Source organism: Delphinus delphis, chromosome 3 (assembly GCF_949987515.2).
Source record: "Delphinus delphis chromosome 3, mDelDel1.2, whole genome shotgun sequence".
Lineage (NCBI taxonomy): Eukaryota > Metazoa > Chordata > Mammalia > Artiodactyla > Delphinidae > Delphinus > Delphinus delphis.
Window position 1 is genome coordinate 138,915,283 of NC_082685.1, and position 23,027 is coordinate 138,938,309.

General features: G+C 38.5%; 1 protein-coding gene across 1 annotated transcript in view; it reads left to right on the plus strand.

Moving 5' to 3' along the window:
- PLCXD3 (phosphatidylinositol specific phospholipase C X domain containing 3) overlaps positions 1 to 3,882 on the plus strand; it is a 184,267-nt gene extending 180,385 nt beyond the window's left edge. The window contains exon 3 of the mRNA XM_060007062.1: positions 3,729 to 3,882. Within this exon, the coding sequence (XP_059863045.1) occupies positions 3,729 to 3,882 (154 nt within the window). The remainder of the gene's footprint in view (positions 1 to 3,728) is intronic.
- The last annotated feature ends 19,145 nt before the right edge of the window (positions 3,883 to 23,027 follow it).

Here is a 23,027-nt window from a genome sequence, read left to right on the forward strand (position 1 = left end):
GCCACTCTAAATAATCATCATAACTTCAGTAGCATTTGCTAGTTTTAATCCAGTATACTGAGTCTTTTGTTTAACATAATTCTACTTAAGTCTGTCTGAGTATTTCATATTCAACTTGGTGTTATTGCTTGTTTTGTCTTTGGTATCGTACTGACTTTACAAAACTATATCTGAACAGAAAAAGAGAAATATTCCCATGACTCAGAGAAACAGCATTTAAATGTAAATCTCCTATTTCACCTGAGGCCTAAAAGCTATTCCAAGATGATATTTCATCAATCCTCAAAGCAATCTATTTTATAGAGAAACAGAGAAGGGCACTCATATTCTCCTAACATAGCTCCATGGGGATAACAATTAGTTGTTCTAAATACAGGCCCAGGAATTTCAGTCTTAGAGCAGTAGCGGGCATCTGAGTATCTCTTTCTGTGATGGTCATGGTTCTAAAATGGGGGTTCTGTTGCTCAGGAGCCTCCCAAAACCTAGTACCCTAGGGATCTGGTAAGCCAGCTACTTGGTTAAACTTAATACATCAGCAGCACGCTTCTCTACCCCACCTCTCACATCTCAAAGTGAGTATATCTGCTAGAGAACTATTCTTCCCAGGAAATGCACTCGTTCTGATACTTTTTCCAAAGAGTGTCTGCTTTTTCTAAAATGCCAAGGTGATACTATATTCACAACAGAGATATAACCATCTGCCCTAGCAAGTGCAGAAGAGAAAGTAATGGAATTCAAACCCAAGTGGCTGCACACACATTGCCACGGCATCTGTCTTTCTAACGAACTTGAATACACTTGAGTCTGTGCTCTAGGGATCCAGATTTTTCATTTCAAGATAGAATTCTCTTCTGAAGCTGTTGTTGTGAAGACCAAATTTCTCCACCTGCCAGTCTATTTTCTGAAGGCAATGGACCTTTTATTTATTTATTTATTTTTGGTAATGGACCTTTTAAATCAATGTTATGCTCTTTTAGAAGCACTTGTATCCTCCTCTATCTGTATGCTGAAAAATGTGGATCTGAATTTTTAAGGTATTTCCCACAGGATGAATGTAGTCCAAGGCAGTTGATTCAGTTTTGCCTGGATGGGTCAAGTTTGACTAGATACACTTTCTGAGGTCTGGAGAAAGACACACATATTACATTCTATGCTTCAACCTCACAAACCAAAAGAAGCATGGATTTCTTTTCTCCTTTATTTCCATGACACTACCTGCTCCTAATTTTCATCTTACTTCTATGCCTACTTCTCTCTTTTTTTAATTGAATCAACTTTTCTGCCCATGTTGTTGATTTTCAAATTTTCTCTTCTCGTCCTTCTTTATACTGTCTTCCCAGGTCATTTTATCCACTCTCATAGCTCTAACTATTCTTTCTATGTGATGACTCTTGACCAGCTCTATGTCCTGAATATCAGAACTGTACTTAACTGTGAATTAAGATCTCAACTCATATGTCCCAAAGTCACCTCAAAGTCAACATGTCTCAGATTGAACTTAGCACATCCACTGGAAAGCCTTCAGTGCTGTCTTTCCAAGATTAGCGAGTGATGCTCACCTGCCAGAATACCGCTAGAAATCTAGGCATCATCATGGCTTCTTTCTCCCTCTCCATCTACATCCAATCCCACACCAGTCAAATGTTGTCATTTTATCTCCTCAGTTCCTTTCAAATATATCTATTGTGGCCACTGAGATGTAAGCTACCATTATTTCTGGTCTGGCTTCCTTCCATAGCTCCCTAATTGTTAGCCCTGATCCCAGTCTTACTTTCTTCCATTCATTTGTTCACAATGAAGGCAGACCACTCTCTCTGAATCAAAAGTCTAAGCATATTATTTCCCTGGTTAACGGCTTTCAGTTGGTCTACATTTCTGAAAGCCCTCTATCATCCGGTTCCTTCTTATTTCTCCAACATTTTTAAGACTTCCTTAAATTTTGTAACTTCTCTGAGATTCTTAATCTCATCATTGTCTCTCTACCCACTCACTTCTCTCTCTCCCTCCATCTCATCCAGGAAATTAATGTCCACATGTATTTCCTCACTCTTTCATTGTTATTGCACTACCATCTCTCAGACCTCAGTTCATTTATCCCTTTTTCATGTCAACCTCCCTTCCTGCTCCCTTAGGTCATAGTGGTTTCTCTTCAATATGCTGTCATAGGATATTGCATCTTTCCTAACATCTCCTGGATCTGTCTGCACGCCCTACTCCTAAGCACACCCTATTCCTGTCAATGAATGAAGGAATGCTATTTCTTCTGTCTGAAAATGCACTGCATCACCCTGTTCCCACCTTTACCCGGCTAAATCTTCCTAATCCCTCAACATTCAGAGAGCACTCTTCTGAAAAGTTTTTCCTGACTTTGCAAGCTAGGCTAGGTGACTCTCCACTATGCTGTCATGGTAATGAATCATCTTTTATAATTAAGTCAGATCATAACACTCTTCTGCTCAAGGTCCTCCAAAGACTCCCCATTTCGTTCAGAGTAAACCTCAAAACCCTTATAATAGTCTACAGTGCTCTACAGCATCTGCCTCCCTTTCCTTATTATTTCTCTAACTTCATCTTTTAATACTTTCTTCTTTCTTTTGCCACATTTAGGCATGCTACCATTTCAGGGCCATGGCAGGAACTGAAACGCTTTCCCTAGCTTTCTATATGACAACTCCCTTGTCTTCTTCAAACCCTCGCACAAATGTCCTCTTGTCAATGGACCTGCGTAAGCACCTATTTTAAGTTGCAATCTGCTCCACACCTCTCTGTCTATGCACTCCAAATCCTCCTTTTTTGCTGCGTTTTAATAGCACTTATTCCTTCCTATCAAATGATATAATTAATTTATGATTATTAGTCATCGTTTGTCTTTCCTTATTAGACTGTAAGCTCCACACAGGTGGATATTTGTATCTGCTTTGTTCACTCAAGTATTCCAAGTGCCTTCAAGGGTGTCTGGAACAGAAGAGGTGATCAGTAAATATGGTTAAAGGATGAGCATTGATTGTGCTATACAGTATTAAAATTTTCTTCCTTGTCCACCTGCCCACCACCAAACCATGCACTTGTCAAATGCAGGGAGTTTTGCCCTTAAATCTATTTACAATATCCAGCATATTTGCTGAAAATAGTGGGTTCATAATAAATGTTTGCTAAGTGCATGTATGCATCTCTGACCTCACTACCCCATAGCTTTGCAGGGTTTGCAATCACACTATACCAAACTAGAATATGAGTGCAAGAATGTTGTTTCCTTAGTGGAGAAGCTTCTCTATAAATTCTCATGGCATCTGAGATCTTCAAAGATGGAGTCCAATGTGGACCAAAGTAGTGAATATAGCCAAGCCATCCTTCCATATCCTAGGGTTCCGTATGCATAAAATTGATCCCGAGTTGGTTGAATTCACGGATGCAGAAACCGCAGATGAGAAAGGATGACTTTACTACTTCATTTTATATAAGATACTTGAACATCCACAGACTTTGGTATCTGTGGGGATTCCTGGAACCAATCCCTCGTGGATTCCAGCGATGGCTGTATTTCTCCTGCAGAGTCACTTCAGAGGTTAAGAATTTGCCATTGTCCATTTAGCTTTTTTCTCCATTCTGTGTCTGTAATAGGGGCATTTATTTTAATAAGTTAAAAAACTAAAGGAAGTCCTGGAAATCATGAGCTCAAAAAATAATATCTTTCCTTCTGTGACTTCTCTTTTTTCTTCTTTTCTCAGAGCTCTTCCTGCCATGATGCAGTGGGTCCGCACGCAGAAGCCAGGAGAGAGTGGCATCAATATTGTCACTGCCGATTTCGTAGAACTTGGTGATTTCATCAGCACTGTCATAAAGCTCAACTATGTCTTTGATGAAGGGGAAGCCAACACTTGATAGTACCATTTGGAGTGCCAGTGAATAAGATAGAGAAAACTCACTGTATTAGGCATATTATCTATAAACACTCTGATCTTCCTATTCCACTGAGTCTCTGAGGGAATAAGGGCTGAAAGTGGGTGGGAAAAGGGGGAAACCATTTCTTCAGTGATTATTATCATACTCTACATTACTATAAATATTTCATTTCCCATTTGATGAGCAAAACCTACTTCTAGTGTTAGGAATAAAAAAAGACTAGTACATTTCGTTTCTCAGAATTAGTTTTTGTAACTTATGAGTGTTTACTTGATTGTGTTTCTGATTTCAACCTAGGGCTCCTACACTGTGTATCCTCTAAATGAACCTTTCTGCTCCCTCTCTAGCTCGCTCTTTTTAATCAGCTGTTGTATGGGACTTAAAAATAATTAAATGCCCAACATAACGTGTATTACCAATACATTGTTGTGCTGAAATGTACTTGTTTTGTGGGACCTGGTATAATATTCTGTAGTCTGCAATCTCACTAACTTTGGGTCGTAAATAATATGCATCAAATCTGTTTCCCTGCATAAGTAATGTTGGTGGCCATAATCAGTAATTTTTGTGTTATATAAAAACAATAGTGTTTCACAGTATTTCTATTTAAGGCAGCTATAAATATAGAGTAAAAACTTTTGTGGAAGAACTATTAGTGCCAACTCCATAGTGAAAAATGGGGGTGGGGGAAGAGATGGATATCATTTTAATTCAGAAATATCTTAACTAATATTGTCCTACAAATGCTCAGTAAATGAAAAATTATGACAAGAGTTGTTAAAATCAGAAAACTCTGAAAAGAACTCTTACAAAAGTTCTTCTAATAATTATCTTGACTGAAAAAATAAAAAGAAGAAAAGAAAGAAATGAAAGATTGAGCAAGCTTTCCTAACAAATTGAGATTTCCAAATATGTCCTTCTAAATCCCAGATTTTGAGGAATATATTCTGAGAAGGTTCAATGTGAGTTTTTTTACTTGAAGTTGAGGAAAATGGAAGGGTGGCAGAGTGAATTAGAGCAATGTTTTTGAAACTATGACCGTGAACTCTCAAGGATCGGTGAAACATTTTTAGGAGATTCTTAAATACATGTGATTTGGGCAGACATATTGAAAATCACTTCTGTGTCCCACCCCAGGGTCAAGTTTGAGGCAGAGGCCAAAGTTTCACAGAAAGTTTCTGCCATCCACCATTTGATAGTCCAGGTGTATGAGGAAGAAAAATGGTAATGCAACTTTGAGCACTGCTTCTGCCTTGGTGTCTTTGTGATGCTTGACAGCTCTAAACAATCTTAAAAGAGCATGATAGCCCTTACCAATATGCCTCACAGGAATATTGTGAGGCATTTATAAAAATCTATAAAATTTGCTGAATTTGTACAATTCTGAATTATTTTATCTTCATGTTTAGAAATAATCTCACCTCAATAGTTTCCTGGGAAAACACAGTCCATGTAAAATGGGGCCATAGAGAAATAAAAGCATGCTCTCAGCTTTCAGTTAATTTAGATGTATGACATGTGGTTTAATCTCTGAGTCCTAGGTAAGGGATTTAATTCCAAGGTTACATACATCAAAATTATAAATAATCAAGAGTTGATTAAAAGATTATAAATACTCACTATGAGAAAATAGTGCTTATTAGCAGCTGTGGGGAAGGAAGAGAAATTGTTTATACTGAAGAGAACATTTATGAAAAGTGTGCAGGTGTGTGTGGTTGACCAAGTAGCATGCATATACACACAACAGATATGATCTCCATTCCAATTGTGTGTATATGTCTCAACAGACAAAATATATCAATATACACCCACTCTTGTGCAGGCAGACAGACACAAATACACACAAACACACACAGTCATGGACAGACACAGTGAAATTCTTCTTTTCAAGTGAAAACTTAGGTAATATTAAGTAATTTAATTTTAGGACCAAAACCCTTAACAATGTATGAAAAAGAGTTGATGAGATTTTTGAAAGTAGAGTAGCTGATCATGTTCAAATATTTTTGTAAAAATCGATATTAATTATCTACAAATATAATTTTCTTTCTGCTTTCCCTCCCCCTTGCAGTTTTATTGTCTTTCTATCTCTCTCACCTGCTCTTTATATGCAATTGAATATGAATCCTTTCTGAAGGACTATAGCTTATTGAAATTTATGTCCTGTGAAGTTGTTTTTTGGGGAGGTTTTCTCTGACTATTCATTATTCATCCCTCAGGAGGATCTTTAGCGAAGCACACTTGCAATGACACAAGGATTTAACTTATAAATGTATGAGAAAACAGATCTTTCAACATATTCAATACAAATGAAAAATGAATAAAATATAGAGGTACATATGTTGTGTTTTCTTGAACTTAGATGCTTTCTTATGTTTGCTTAGAATTAGCTTTGTCATACCTGTCATTTGGGTGCTGGAAAAAAACAAACATGCTGAAGCATTAGATTAATTTTCCAGTTTCTGAGTTAGAGAAAGCTTTTAATTGCTATTAATGATATGCACATAGAATCCTTGTTTGACAAAAGATACTTCCAAGCCAATGTTTGGTGTCCACGTGGATGTACAGCATCTAAGTAACAGGCACTGGGAGTAAATGGACTTGCCTTAATTTCTAAAGGAGGGAACAGATAGAAGTGAATCATGCATCCTCCACTAGAGGAAGAGTTCACTAGGAGGGATTCCTTTGCAAGGGGAATGGAGAGAAAATGCCTTTGGCTGTCTTCTGCCCATTAGCCCTGCTCTGGGACACACTTAGGGAGCAGGCTGTGGGCCTTAAATAAAGAGGTAGGGGGTGAGGACTAGTGGTATGCAATCAGAGCTTACCATCAGCCTAAGCTCCTTTGTCTTAGCTGGGCATTGAGTTTCCAGAGAGTTAGAGCACAAGGGCTACAAATAGACCCCCAAATGGTAGGAGATACATCTTGGTGCATTTTTTGTTTTGCTTATTTCTTAAGACTTTTCCATCACAAGTCCTGCAAGGCAAAGAAAACAGAAACAAAATCCAACTTTTACCCAATCTACAGCAGGAAATCAAAGGAGTGAGTGGCTGAGATGAGGGAAAATATACAAAGAGTATCATTTTTGGGTTTGCTTTCCTGTCTGTAATTTCGAAGGACGAATATTTAGATACTCCTGCCATTATTCTTATGTCTCCCTTATTACTACACAATCATATGAATGCAGAGAATGAGGAGGCATCTTTTAAAAGCCTTAGGATATTCTATATGATGACCTCAATATTCACTTTCAGCCATACTGGGAAAACTCATGTTTCATGGAGTGCCACCTAACAATGAATGTATTAGAGCATAAAGTATTTGGTATGTATGCACCTGTGTGTGTACACACGTCCTCACACACACACACACATACACACACACACACAGACACACACACACACACACACACACACACACAACATGCACATCTCACACACTATTCAAGCTGAAACTGCACTCTAATCACTCAACCTGATTCTATTGTCATTTTAACTCTTAAAATTAGTATCTCCTACGTAAGTAGGAACAAACATAATTCAAATATTTAAGAGGAGAAAAATCACTAGAAAACCAATGAAAAATGAGATCTTCATAAATAAGAAATGCCTAGCAGTAATAATCTAACTACACTGTCAATTACACTTCAAGCTAGAGAATCAAGGATGGACTTAAATATAAATCACAAACAGACAGACATGCATCTTCGCTTAATGTTGTTTTAAGTTCTTTGAGTTCTAACATGTTTTAGCCAAGGTTACCCATTCAGGATCTCCCCTGTTAGGATTCCAGACTGGAAGTTTGGAAGTCTCAGGAAATGTATGTGTTCATGACTTTTTCAGTTCTACAATTTTAATGATCCAATGACACAATCTTCTGACCTTTGGTTGCTAGTCCAAATGAGAGCTCCACGGTAGAGTGCTCGCTTTTTGAATTGCTAATAGAAAATAATGCGTAGTGTCCCTCAGGATATGCTAAACAAGGTTTTTAAAAGTATTTTATTTTATAGCACTTTAGTTTTTTCAACTAGATTTCAGTGACACAATGGTGTAAATGCTGTATTTGCCATAACTTATTGGTGGCTCCTGTGTTACATACAGTTTTAAATAATGCTCTAAATTATTTGTTTTCCCAATGACAGCGATAAAATGTTCTGTAGAATTTGTAAAACGTGTTGATTAAGTCAGTTGAAAATTGTGCAATTTTTATTTCATTTGTGATACTCTTTTGTAGGTATTAGTCCTAAATGTGTATTTGTATGAGTCAGAAGTATGTGCTTGTATGTGGTATGTGTGTATTAAGTATACTGTATCTTATACAAAATCAAACTTATCCTAAAGAAAAAGGCACATTATGACCAGCCTTAATTCATTGACATTTTTGTTATTGTTTCAATTTGGGATTAAAATTTTAAAAGAAATTATATTTTTGTTAAAAATGGCCTTTTTTTTAAAATCACATGAGAAATGTGCTTTAGCACTCATTTGAGTTCCCACAAGCAAATAGTCCAGCCTGTGGAACACCCAATGCTCTTTAAGTTTCAAACATCAATTAATTTATTAACATCAATAACATGCAAAGAAACTAAATTCAGATTCATTTCCATCAACAACAGAACCAGTGCATTCCTAAAGCTGTTCTTCCAAATATGGAACCCATTTTGCTTAAAGGATAAGTTTTCCATAAAAAACTGTTTCTCCAAACCATTACTTTTTAAAAAATTGGATCTTCTCAAGTGAGATGAACTGCCTTGGCCCTGTGAGAGTCAGTAAGGACCCATCAACATTAGGTGGTACCCTTTGAAAAAAAACAGGGTGCAACACTCTTAAATTTTTGCTATCTGCCTATATGCAGTTTAGCAATAAAAAACTAAGTACTAATTTGAGGATCTGCACAGGTGGCCATGTTCAAAGCAAAACTCTGCAATCTTTGGGCCTGGGATCTTGGTATGGAATATTAATCAATCTTCTTTCCTCTCTTTCTCCATCTTCAATTATTTTTGTCCCATATTTAAGGTTGCTAGGTAGAATACAGGACACCCAGTGAAATTCGAATTTCAGATACATATGAATATTTTTAGTATAAGTATTTTCCCAATATTTCATGAGATGTACTTATATAAAAAAATGACTCATTGTTAATCTGAAATTCACATTTAACTGGTTGTGTTTGTATTTTTTTCTAATCTGGCATCCCTATCCATCCTGACTTTCTACTTTTTTCATCAGGGCTACCTACCTATAGGGGGTAAAATCCTACCTCTTTCTACACTCCTGTGTTAAAATACTTTACGAAAATCCATAGTCCTAATACCCTTCATGAAGGAAAATATTGGCCCATGCCAAGTCCTACAAATGCATTATGAAGGACCCACTCAAATCTAGGAGGAATAATCAGATAAGAACTTTTATAAGATTAATGCCACATTCACTGGCCTGTTGTGAGATCCAAGTCTCGCTCCACCTGCCCCCCTTAATCCCTTAAGTAACATTTCTCAATAATTGGGACAACCAGTAACACACCCAGACATTTAAAATGACCCTGGAGTATATATAGTAGCACCTTCCAACCCATACCAGGATCTCTTTTAAAATTTATTATTTTTTTCTTTCAGAGAGGTAACAAACTAATCCCTTACTTTTCTCATTAACATCTTACCACAGATTATTTTTATCAGATTAGAACTGGTCTCCTACAGAACAGTAGAAAATTTGACATAGGAACTCTCTTGACTGCCTGAGGAAGAGAGGAGTCTGAGGTCTGAACACAGCTCTGTCGGTGCAGCAGGTGGGAGATAGAATGTAGCGCCTGACAATGAAGCCAGCACCTGACAGAGGCGCTCGCCAAAGCAGATTATCACAACCAGCACTTTTTCTGAGGAAACCCAACACGTCCCAGAGTAAGAACAGTGGTATCTAAGGCCAGTTTCTAGAACACTTTTCAGAGAGTAGAACCATGTCGGCATTCCTAAAATAGAGTTTTCAAATACTGTTGTATCCAATGGTGAATCCTTGACAGAGTCCGAATGTGGATGGAGTTTGAGAACATTTGGATAGCTACCTCCTCTCTTGAAATTTGTGTAAGTGATAAGAAAATCCAAATCCCTTAATGTAACATTTCCATCTCATGGCCCCTGCTGTCACACATTTGTGTTGATTTGCTTCATGTCTATAGGATGGGAATTTGCAGAGCTGGTGACATTTCCTTCATTGGACACTAGAAATTCACCAGAGGGAGACAGATCTATGCCTTCTCTTTTTAGGATCTGGTCATTGATACTTTAATAAATGTGGTGTAAAGAAAATACATGCCTACAGTTCTGTTTAGCAAATGTGAAATTTTTTTTATAAGATCGTGTTCTTAATGTTTAAAAATGTTTCTTTGTATCCAGTGAAAAGCTTAATAAAGTCCTGATACCAGTTGTCTTAATATTTTTATTTCATATTCATCAGTGCTGCATGATAGCCCCAAAGTGGATCTCTTAAATAGGACACGACTCAGAGCAACAGGAAATATCATTCTTTTGTAAAAATATAAATCACCATATTAGGATTTCCTCTGTGAAAGAATATAGTATTCTCCACCAATAAAGGCAATGCCATGAGTGCTTCCATTACATCAAAGTTAGGTATCTCCGAAGTCTGATGCTTTTAGCTTCTGATATTGCCACAAAGGCCAATATCAGTATAGCAATACTATGTTAATATAGTATATTAATATTATAAAACAGCGTCTTGAGTTAAAAGCTTAATGTGAAATCTACTTTTGCTGAACCTCCACTATGTCCAATGCGTGAAATATTATGTCAGAAGTGAAATTGTATTTCACCAAATAAACCCTACTTGTTGGGTTCAAATCAGTCTTAAAACAAAACTTAAGCATTGTAATAGTATTATAAAAACCCAGCAAAAAACTGTGGTCCAAGATTATTTTTGAGGTTGAATTTGGACATAAATCCCCCAAAACGCTCTGCTTGTTATGAACACTGGTAGGTTCATGACATTAGAGGATTTCTATTTATAAAGCTGTAATGATTTCTACATTTATGAAATCATATATATCTGCAAATAATATTCCACATAAGTATATCTTGGACCTTAACATAACACTGCTATAGTTTTATCACGGCCATTATTTATTTATTCAGTAATTCAGCAATTATTTGCCAAATGCCTACTATACAGCAGGTCCCCTGCTAAGCACTACAAAGCATTTCTAAGATGTTCTTTAGGACAGTGGATAAGTACATCTCAGGTAGTTTATCATTAGAAATAACAGGTGGCATTATTTTGTCCTCTAAACAAACAAATATAAATTCATTCTCAATGATCTTTTCAAAGAAATATCCCCAGATAGTAAAACTGTTTGAACACAGTTGTTCCTAAAAGCCTGAGAAGAAAGGGACAATTTCTACAGTAAGTATAATGGGAAATAGGTTGTTCTTACCATGAAGAGTGGATCCCCCCCCTCCCCCGCCACGATCCCTGTCACCATGCATAGGATGCTGTGTGTGAACTTGGGTGCCATATTCTATCCATAGCTCCAAAACAGCAAAAACAGAGGCTCCGGGCTTCCCTGGTGGCGCAGTGGTTGAGAGTCCGCCTGCCGATGCAGGGGACGCGGGTTCGTGCCCCGGTCTGGGAGGATTCCACATGCCGCGGAGCGGCTGGGCCCGTGAGCCACGGCCGCTGAGCCTGCGCGTCCGGAGCCTGTGCTCCGCAATAGGAGAGGCCACAGCAGTGAGAGGCCCGCGTACCGCAAAAAAAAAAAAAAAAAAAAAAACAGAGGCTCCATCCCTTTTCTTTGCTCCCCACTTCCAGAGCTTCAGATGAAACTTCTTTTTCTCGCCAGCAGAGGCTGATCTCCTAAAGTAAAGCAGACCCCATAAAGAAGTGTCTCCCTCCCATGGGGTAAAGACGGTGATACCTCCTAGACCAAAGGAGTCCACATATCAGCTGGCTTTGGACGAAATATTTCTTTCTTAGTGGAAAGTAATATTGTGGTACGATGGAGCATTTCAACATTGAATGTCAACAGGTGGTTTAATATGTGTCCGTCATAATAACCGCACTGAATTAAGTGGCAAGACATGAACCTAAATGTAACTGGGCATCTTCTACCATATTCATCTTTCAGTCCTGTGGATAGAAATATTCCTGGGAGCAACTGGAGCTTTAGGCAACAGTGAACCACATTAAATTCTAGAAAGTGGGATGTAGTACCCTGAGTGAGAAGCAGAGGAGGGCGGTGGAGAACTCCAGTGCTGGCAGCTCCAAGCTTTCCTTGGCAGAATGTTTATCCTCTACTCACACTTCTTCCCTCAGAGGAACATGTAAGCTTGACCCCTTGGGGTTTTACTGAGAAACAATGAAGGAAAAAAATCTCTTGCATCAACACAACTGCTCAGCTATTATTAAATTGTACTCTTTCATTATGGAAAAAGAAAAATGTGCCTACAGACTGGTTTCTATTTGGGCATGGGGAAAAGGCAGACAATATTAATTTCGAACCAATAATTCTTTTCTCATTGGACTAAAAGGTTATGAATCTTTGATTTAAGCTTTAAAGTTAGAGGCACATCTTTGCTGTTTTTGTATTCCCAGGGCATAGCAGTTATTAAAAGAGTTTGGAAACAATGAAATGAAATTGTGACAGGTTATGACCCAATCGAGTGGTAGACAAGTGCTTGATCAGGGCTGTGCACATGCGGAGCACAGTCGGATGTTGATGAGTGTTCCGAAAAGTACCAGCAGTATCCTCCACTTCTTGCATTCCTTGGAGAAATATTGACAATATTGGGAGAATTTAGGGGAAAATACACTGCGTGGTGTTCTCTTCAAACACTAAGGCCTCTTCTCTTAGCTGTAAAGTCAACTCTAAATCTTTGTGAAGAATACGCACCCAGGGGAACTTGCGTTAAGATGTATCGATTTAAAAGGAGCTGAGAAAGGGTACGAGAGGGGATTCCATTTTGAGCTTCAACAAATCTCTTGTTAAATTTTCCCATCCCTCATCCTTTTGCAGATACAAGTGGGGTTGCGTGAATACATTAACTAAAATTCCACAGGCTTCTGTTTCCACACAAGAGCTCTGCTCACACACCCTTTGGAAAGACTGTCCCCTTCACCACACTTTCCTGCATCCCCAGAAGATGTTTTCTGTGCCGAGTAAAACTCCATGACCTCTGGCTACTGGCTGCTGCTGCACTCTCATCTCAATGCCCCCTGTGGTCTCCAGTCATTGCCATTTCTCCACCAGAACCAGCAACCTGCCCAATTGGCACTGCTTACACCCAGCTGAGCATCACTCCAGAGGTAAAGTCCTCAGGTGCCAAAGGGATGAGTGGTCTAGTGCCAAGTGAATAGAAGTGAGGAAATACTTCTCTCTTTATGTTATATCCTTGTGTCCCAAAATAATTAATTAAGCAAGATCAGAGGCAAAGAGCTTATTCAACTCCCTCCCCCCCCACCTCTCTTTCTCTCCCCGTTATGGGCTTGGGACAGATATCAATTCCAGTGACAGCCACCATGTCATTCTGAAAAATCACTGCTCCCCTCTGAGGACCAAGGCTTTTTTGTTGGTCAAATTTATCTTCCTGGTTTTTCCTTCTCTCAAGAAATTATCTTAGGGATTTCCTTAGTTCTTATACAATAGGCCTCTGATAGACCCACCCTCCCAATTCTGTTATTTAGTTTCATTCTACATTCCACAGATGCATGTGGCCTAAAAGGACCAGCAGCTCCTGCCCATAGCCATCTCCACAAGATGGGCAAATGAGCAAACTGGGTAAGGGACTTGGTGTACAGGTACCTAGCTTCTCCTTACTGGGATTCCTCCTTCCCCTGTCCACCACAAAGAAAACTTATTCCCTCACAAACAATCTGATGAACTTATTCACAATGAAGTATTGATATTACCAGGGATTAAAATAGTGGTTTTCAAACATTTTTTACTTTAAAGACACATTTACAGAAAGGTTAAACTCACAAAACAGCATATTACAGATGGGAAAGGCCAATGGCTCTGTGTCCCCCTTCTATGAGTTCTCCTGGGTATTCCTGTAGAAATTCCTAGGACTCCCCTGAGCTGCACTTCTCAAACTTTATTATGCCTACAATTACCAGAATCTTAATAAAATGCAGATTCTGATTCAGAAAAATGAGGATGGAGCCCCAGATTCTGACTTTCAAACAAGCTCCTAAATGATGCTGATCCTGTTATGGCAGGCATCCCACTTTGAGTAGCCAGGCTATGGAGCCCAACGTTAGAACAACTGCTAAGTCTTGACTTTTCCATGAGATTTACTTGGTGGGGGGGTGGGGAGGGTAAATGACCAAATCTTTAACTATAAAACAAACAGTTTGAGTGGAGGAATTATTATAGGAAAGAAGAAAACCAAGCCTCGTCAACCGAAAGCCACCAGTAACTACTTGTGGTCTTATGAAGTCAGGTTTATTTACCCATCGCAGTAAGAGAGACCAGGAAGATGAAACATGGATTATCTCAATAACTAAGGAAAACAGAGTTGTTACAGAGTTCTGTGCAGGGGTGGGCTTTAGATGAAATTTAAGTCTATTATGATAGGCTCAAAGCAAAGTAAGGCTGTGTAAAGGGTCTGGGCTGCAAAACAGGCCTAATGTCTTGGCCCTTCAAAGTTAATATAGCTGAGGAAGGCTGTGTGCAGAAACCCTGGATGTGAACTTCTGCCCCCAGGTTGTGAATTGAAGCTGATTTCCTGTATCAAAGTGACTTAGATCCTGCATGCGTGAGTGAGATGTTTCATTCTTACTGATAGAATTTCCAATAGCCTTCATTACTCAAGAAGGGGGTTATTATGACACTTTAGAGCTGCAGTGTGTCCTTGAGAGAAGTATTTCCTGTTAACTTTGAAGAGCCGACTTTATCTATGCCTGTTATTCCAGCCTAATGAATGGCCAGGCAGATTTTACTTTCTTAGTCCAAGCTATTTTTTTAATTTCTCAGTTCGCAAGTGACAGAAATACAACCCAAATTAATTTAAGCCAAAAGAAAAAAAAAGCGGGAACTTTTCAGGCTAATTGAAACTGAAAAAGAAGTAGCTTTGGGGATAACTGTATCTGTGCTCTCATAAAATATCATTAGGGCTTGATTTTTCTCCATCTCTCAGTTTTACTTGCCTCTGCATTGACTATATTTAAGTTGGGTTTTTTCACACTAAGGCAAGATGATCAAAGAGAATTTCTTTTTCTCAATAATTTGAACTGAAAGAAAATTTTGAGTCTCATTGGTCTGAGTTGGGCTTCACGTCAAGTTCCCAATTGTGAGAATGGATGGAGAATGGGGAAATGGCGGCTTACAAGGAAAATTGAAGTTCTGGACTAGAAGATGTGAGAAGTTGCTCTAGCCAAGTACAAACACAGATGTTCTTTACAGACTTTCCCAATACCCTGAAATCATGTCCTGTAGGGGGCACTGCTTTCCTTTATTCAAAATGTTGGCCTTTATTGCTTTCAGTCTGAATTCCAGAGATGAGAGAGTAACAATTAATGCTAAGTATATTTTTAACTTTTATGTTTTGGGGTCTTTTTAAAAATCTTTTTTATCGTAAATAATTTCAAACTTACAGAAAAGTTGCCAAAATAATGGAGAAAACTTCCATGTACACTTTCCTCAGAGTCATTTGTCGATTAATATTTTTTCAATGTTCTAAAACTAGTGTGTTTTAAAGTATTATTCACATTCCAGAAGCAATTAAGATGTCATAACTGAAAACTTTAAAAATCTATATCCTTGGGAGGACCTTCAAGATGGCGGAGAAGTAAGACATGGAGATCACCTTCCTCCCCATGAATACATCAAAAATACACCTACATGTGCAACAACTCCTACAGAACACCTACTGAACGCTGGCAGAAGACCTCAGACGTCCCATAAGGCAAGAAACTCTCCACGTACCTGGGTAGGGCAAAAGAAAAAAGAAAAAACAGAGACAAAAGAATAGGGAGGGGACCTGCACCAGTGGGAGGGAGCTGTGAAGGAGGAAAAGTTTCCACACAATAGGAAGCCCATTTGCGGGCGGAGACTTCGGGTGGCGGAGGGGGGAAGCTTCAGAGCCACGGAGGAGAGCGCAGCCACAGAGGTGCGGAGGGCAAAGCAGAGAGATTCCCGCACAGAGGATTGGTGCCGACCGGCACTCACCAGCCCGAGAGGCTCGTCTACTCACCCGCCGGGACGGGCAGGGGCTGGGAGCTGAGGCTCGGGCTTCGGAGGTCGGATCCCAGGGAGAGGACTGGGCTTGGCTGCGTGAACACAGCCTGAAGGGGGCTAGTGCACCACAGCTAGCCAGGAGGGAGTCCAGGAAAAAGTCTGGACCTGTGTAAGAGGCAAGAGACCATTGTTTTGGGGTACACAAGGAGAGGGGATTCAGAACACGGCCTAAATGAGCTTCAAATATGGGCACAAGCCACGGCTATCAGCACGGACACCAGAGATGGGCATGAAACGCTAAGGCTGCTGTTGCAGCCTCCAATAAGCCTGTGTGCAAGCACAGGTCACTATCCACACCTCCCTTCCTGGAGCCTATGCAGCCCACCACTGCCAGCGTCCCATGATCGAGGGACAACTTCCCCGGGAGAACACACAGCACACCTCAGGCTGTTGCAACGTCATGCCAGCCTCTGCCTCTGCAGGCTCACCCCGCAATCCATACCCCTCCCGCCCCCCAGCCTAAGCGAACCAGAGCCCCCTAATCAGTGACTTCTTTAACCCTGTCCTGTCGGGGGGAAGAAAAGACGTCAGAGGGTGACCTACATGAAGAGGTGGGGCCAAATCTAAAGCTGAACCCTGGGACCAGTGTGAACAAAGAAGAAAAAGGGAAATCTCTCCCAGAGCCTCAAGAGCAGCAGATTAAGTCTCCACAGTCAACTTGATGTACCCTGCATCTGTGGAATACCTGCATAGACAACAAATCATCCCAAATTGAGGTGGTGGACTTTGGGAGCAACAGTAGACTTGGGGTTTGCCATAAGTGACTGACTAGTTTCTGATTTTTATGTGTATCTTAGAATAGTTTTTAGCACTTATTATTCGTGGATTTGTTTATTGGTTTGGTTGCTCACTTCTTTTATTTTTATTACTTTATTTTTTTGTTTTAATAATATTTTCTTAATTTTTTTATTTTAATAACTTTATTTTATTTTTTCTTTCTTTTTATTCTCCCAGTTCTTCTGAGCCGTGTGGCTGACAGGGTGTTGGGGTTCCAGCCAGCTGTCAGGCCTGAGCCTTTGAGGTTGGAGAGCCGAGTTCAGGACACTGGACCACCAGAACCTCCTGGCCCCATGTAATATCAATGGGCAAGAGCTCTCCCAGAGATCTCCAGCTAATGCTAAGACCCAGCTCCATGCAAGAACCAGCAAGCTCCAGTGCTGGACACCCCACTAAAAAGATCCAGCCTCATTCACTAAAAACAGGCACCAGTCCCCTCCACCAGGACGCCTACACAAGCCACTGAACCAACCTTAGCCACTGGGGGCAGACACCAAAAACAACAGGAACTACAAAACTGGAGCCTGCTAAAAGGAGACCCCAAACACAGTAAGTTAAGCAAAATGACAACACAGAGAAATACGCAGCAGGTGAAGGAGCAAAGTAAAAATCCACCACACCAAACAGATGAAGAAAAAAATAGGCTGTCTACCTGAAAAAGAATTCAGAGTAATGATAGTAGAGATATTCCAAAATCTTGGAAATAGAATGGAGAAAATACAAGAAGTGTTTAACAAGGACCCAGAAGAACTAAAGAGCAAACAAAACATGATGAACAACACAATAAATTAAATTAAAAATTCTCTAGAAGGAATCAATAGCAGAAAAACTGTGGCAGAAGAACGGATAAGTGACCTGGAAGACAAAATAGTGGAAATAACTACTACAGAGCAAAATAAAGAAAAAAGAATGAAAAGAATTGAGGACAGTCTTAGAGACTTCTGGGACAACATTAAGTGCACCCACATTTGAATTATAGGGGTCCCAGAAGAAGAAGAGAAAAAGAAATGGACTGAGAAAATATTTGAAGAGTTTATAGATGAAACCTTCCCTAAAATGGGAAAGGAAATAGTTAATGAAGCCCAGGAAGTAGAGTCCCATACAGGATAAATCCAAGGAGAAACCCACCAAGACACATATTAATCAAACTATCAAAAATTAAATACAAAGAAAAAATATTAAAGCAGCAAGGGAAAAGCAACATACAAGGGAATCCCCATAACGTTAACAGCTGACCTTTCAGCAGAAACTCTGCAAGCCAGAAGGGAGTGGCAGAATATATTTAAAGTGATGAAAGGGAATAAACTACAACCAAGATTACTCTACCCAGCAAGGATCTCATTCAGATATGATGGAGAAATTAAAACCTTTACAGACAAGCAAAAGCTAAGGGAATTCAGCACCACCAAACCAGCTTTACAACAAATGCTAAAGGAACTTCTGAGGCAGGAAACACAAGAGAAGTAACAAACCCAAAACAATTAAGAAAATGGTAATAGGAACACACATATTGATGATTACCTAAAATGTAAATGGATTAAATGTTCCAACCAAATACATAGACTGGCTGAATGGATACAAAACAAGACCTGTATATATGCTGTCTACAAGAGACCCACTTCAGATCTAGGGAAACATACAGACTGAAAGTGAAGGGATAGAAAAAGATATTCCATGCAAATGGAAATCAAAAGACAGTTGGAGTAGGAATTCTCATATCAGACAAAATAGACTTTAAAATAAAGACTATAACAAGAGACAAAAAAGGACACTACATAATGATCAAGGGATCAATCCAAGGAGAAGATATAACAATTATAAATATTTATGCATGCAACATAGGAGCACCACAATACATAAGGCAAATGCTAACGGCCATAAAAGTGGAAATCAACAGTAACACAACTATACTAGGGGCCTAACACCCCACTTTTACCAATGGACAAATCATCCAGACAGAAAATTATTAAGGAAACACAACCTTTAAATGACACATTAAAGAAGATGGACTTAATTGATATTTATAGGACATTCCATTCAAAAAAAACAGAATACAATTTATTCTCAAGCATCTTTTCTGACCACAACGCTATGAGACTAGGTATCAATTACACGAAAAAAAACCTGTAAAAAATATAAACACATGGAGGCTAAACAATACACTACTAAATAACCAAGAGATCACTGAAGAAATCAAAGAGGAAATCAAAAAATACCTAGAAACAAATGACAATGAAAACACGATGACCCAAAACCTATGGGATGCAGGAAAAGCAGTTCTAAGATGGAAGTTTATAGCAATACAATCCTACCTCAAGAAACAAGAAAAATCTCAAATAAACAACCTAACCTTACACCTAAAGCAACTACAGAAAGAAGAACAAAAAAAAAAAACCCAAAGTTAGCCGAATGAAAGAAATTATAAAAATCAGATCAGAAATAAATGAAAAAGAAATGAAGGAAACAATAGCAAAGATCAAAAAAACCAAAAGCAGGCTCTTCGAGAAGATAAACAAAAGTGATAAACCAATAGACAGACCAATCAAGAAAAAAAGGGAGAAGACTCAAATCAACAGAATTAGACATGAAAAAGGAGAAGTAACAACTGATGCTGCAGAAATACAAATGATCATGAGAGACTACAAGAAACTCTATGCAAAAAAATGGACAACATGGAAGAAATGGACAAATTCTTTGAAAAGTACAACCTTCCGAGACTGAACCAGGAAGAAATAGAAATTTTAAACAGACCAATCACAAGCACTGAAATTGAAACTGTGATTAAAAATCTTCCAACAAACAAAAGCCCAGGACCAGATGGCTTCACAGGTTAATTCTATCAAATATTTAGAGAAGAGCTAACACCTATCCTTCAGAAACTCTTCCAAAATATAACAGAGGGAGGAAAACTCTCAAACTCATTCTACAAGGCCACCATCACCCTGACACGAAAACCAGACAAAGATGTCACACACACACACAAAAAACTACAGACCAATATTACTGATGGACATAGATGCAAAAATCCTCAACAAAATACTAGCAAACAGAATCCAACAGAACATTGAAAGGATCATACACCATGATCAAGTGGGGTTTATCCCAGGAATGCAAGGATTCTTCAATATATGCAAATCAATTACTGTGATAGACTATATTAACAAATTGAAGGATAAAAACCATATGATCATCTCAATAGTTGCAGAAAAAGCTTTTGACAAAGTTCAATACCCATTAATGATAAAAACTGGCATAGAGGGAACCTTTCTCAACATAATAAAGGCCATATATGACAAACTCACAGCACACATCATTCTCAATGGTGAAAAATCCTCTAAGATCAGGAACAAGACAAGGATGGCCACTCTTACCCTTTTATTCAACATAGTTTTGGAAGTTCTAGCCACAGCAAACAGAGAAGAAAAAGAAATAAAAGGAATACAAATTGGAAAAGAAGAAGTAAAACTGTCACTGTTTGCAGATGACACGATACTATACACAGAGAATCCTAAAGGTGCCAACAAAAAACTACTAGAGCTAATCAATGAAATTGTTTAAGTTGCAGAATACAAAATTAATGCACAGAAATCTCTTGAATTCCTATACACTAGTGTTGAAAAATCTGAAAGAGAAAGTAAGGAAACACTCCCATTTACCAATGTAACAAAAAGAATAAAATACCTAGGAATAAACCTACCTAGGGAGACAAAAGACCTGTATACAGAAAACTATAAGACATTGATGAAAGAAATTAAAGATGATACAAACAGATGGAGAGGTATACCATGTTATTGGATTGGAAGAATCAATATAGTGAACATGAATATACTACCCAAAGCAATCTACAGATACAATGCAATCCTTATCAAATTACCAATGGCAATTTTTACAAAACTAGAACAAAAAATTTCACAATTTGTATGGAAACACAAAAGACCCTGAATAGCCAAAGCAGTCTTGAGGGAAAAAATGGAGCTGGAGGAATCAGACTTCCTGACTTCAGACTATACTACAAAGCTACAGTAATCAAGACAATATGGTACTGGCACAAAAACAGAACTATCAATCAATGGAAGAGATTGAAAGCCCAGAGATAAACCCATACATCTATGGTCAACTAATCTATGACAAAGGAGGCAAGGATATACAATGGAGAAAAGAAGTCTCTTCAATAAGTGGTGCTGGGAAAACTGGACAGCTACATGTAAAAGAATGAATTTAGAACACTCCCTAACACCATACACAAAAATAAACTCAAAATGGATTACAGACCTAAATGTAAGGCCAGACACCATCAAACTCTTAGAGGAAAACATAGGCAGAACACTCTATGATATAAATCACAGCACGATCCTTTGTGACCCACCTCCTAGAGAAATGGAAATAAAAACAAAAATAAACAAATGGGACCTAATGAAACTTAAAAGCTTTTGCACAGCAAAGGAAACCATAAACAAGATGAGAAGATAGCGCTCAGAAAGGGAGAAAACATTTGCAAGTGGAGCAACTGACGAGGGATTAATCTCCAAAATATAAAAGCAGCTCATGCAGCTCAACATCAAAAAAACAAACAAGCCAATCGAAAAATGGGCAGAAGATCTAAATAAACATTTCTCCAAAGAAGACATGCAGATGGCCAAAAAGCACATGAAAAGCTGCTCAACATCTCTAATTATTAGAGAAATGCAAATCAAAACTACAATAAGGTATCACCTCACACCAGTTAGAATGGGCATCATCAGAAAATCTACAAACAGCAAATGCTGGAGAGGGTTTGGAGAAAAGTGAACCATCTTGCACTGTTGGTGGGAATGTAAATTGATACAACCACTTTGGAGAACAGTATGGATGTTCCTTAAAAAACTAAAAAGAGAATCATCATATGACCCAACAATCCCACTACTGGGCATATACCCAGAGAAAACCATAATACAAAAAGACACATGCACCCCAATGTTCATTGCAGCACTATTTACAAGAGCCAGGTCATGGAAGCAACCTAAATGCCCATCGACAGATGAATGGATAAAGATGTGGTATATATATACAATGGGATATTACTCAACCATAAAAAGGAATGAAATTGGTTTATTTGTAGAGACATGGATGAATCTAGAGACTGTCATACAGAGTGAAGTAAGTCAGAAAGAGAAAAAAAAATCGTATATTGACAAATATATTTGGAACCTAGAAAAATGGTACAGATGAACTGGTTTGCAGGGCAGAAATAGAGACACAGATGTAGAGAACAAACGTATGGACACCAAGGGGGGAAAGAGGTGGGGAGGGTGTGGTGTGATGAAATGGGAGATTGGGATTGACATATATAGACTAGTATGTATAAAATGGATGTCTAATAAGAACCTGCTGTATAAAAAATATAAGTACAATAAAATTCAAAAAAAAGAAAAAAAGAATGGTAGAAAATATTTGCAAGGGAAGCAACTGACAAAGGATTTATCTCCAAAATATAGAAGCAGCTCATGTAGCTCAATATCAAAAAAGACAAACAACACAATCCAAAAGTGGGCAGAAGACCTAAACAGACATTTCTTCAAAGAAGATATACAGATTGCCAACAAACACATGAAAAGATGCTCAACGTTGTTAATCATTAGAGAAATGCAAATCAAAACTACCAAGAGGTATCACTTCTCACCACTCAGAATACCCATCATCAAAAAATCTACAAACAACAAATGCTGGAGAAGGTGTGGAGAAAAGGGAGCCCTCTTGCACTGTTGGTGGGAATATAAATTGATACAGCCACTATGGAGAACAGTATTGGAGGTTCCTTAAAAAACTAAAAATAGAACTACCATATGACCCAGCAATCCCATTACTGGGCATATACCCAGAGAAAACCATAATTCAAAAAGAGTCATGTACCACAATGTTCATTGCAGCACTATTTACAATAGCCAGGATATGGTAGCAACCTTAGTGTCCATCGACAGATGAATGGATAAAAAAGATGTGGCACATATATACAATGGAGTATTACTCAGCCATAAAAAGACATGAAATTTAGTTATTTGTAATGAGGTGGATGGACATAGAGTCTGTCATACATAGTGAAGTAAGTCAGAAAGAGAAAAACAAA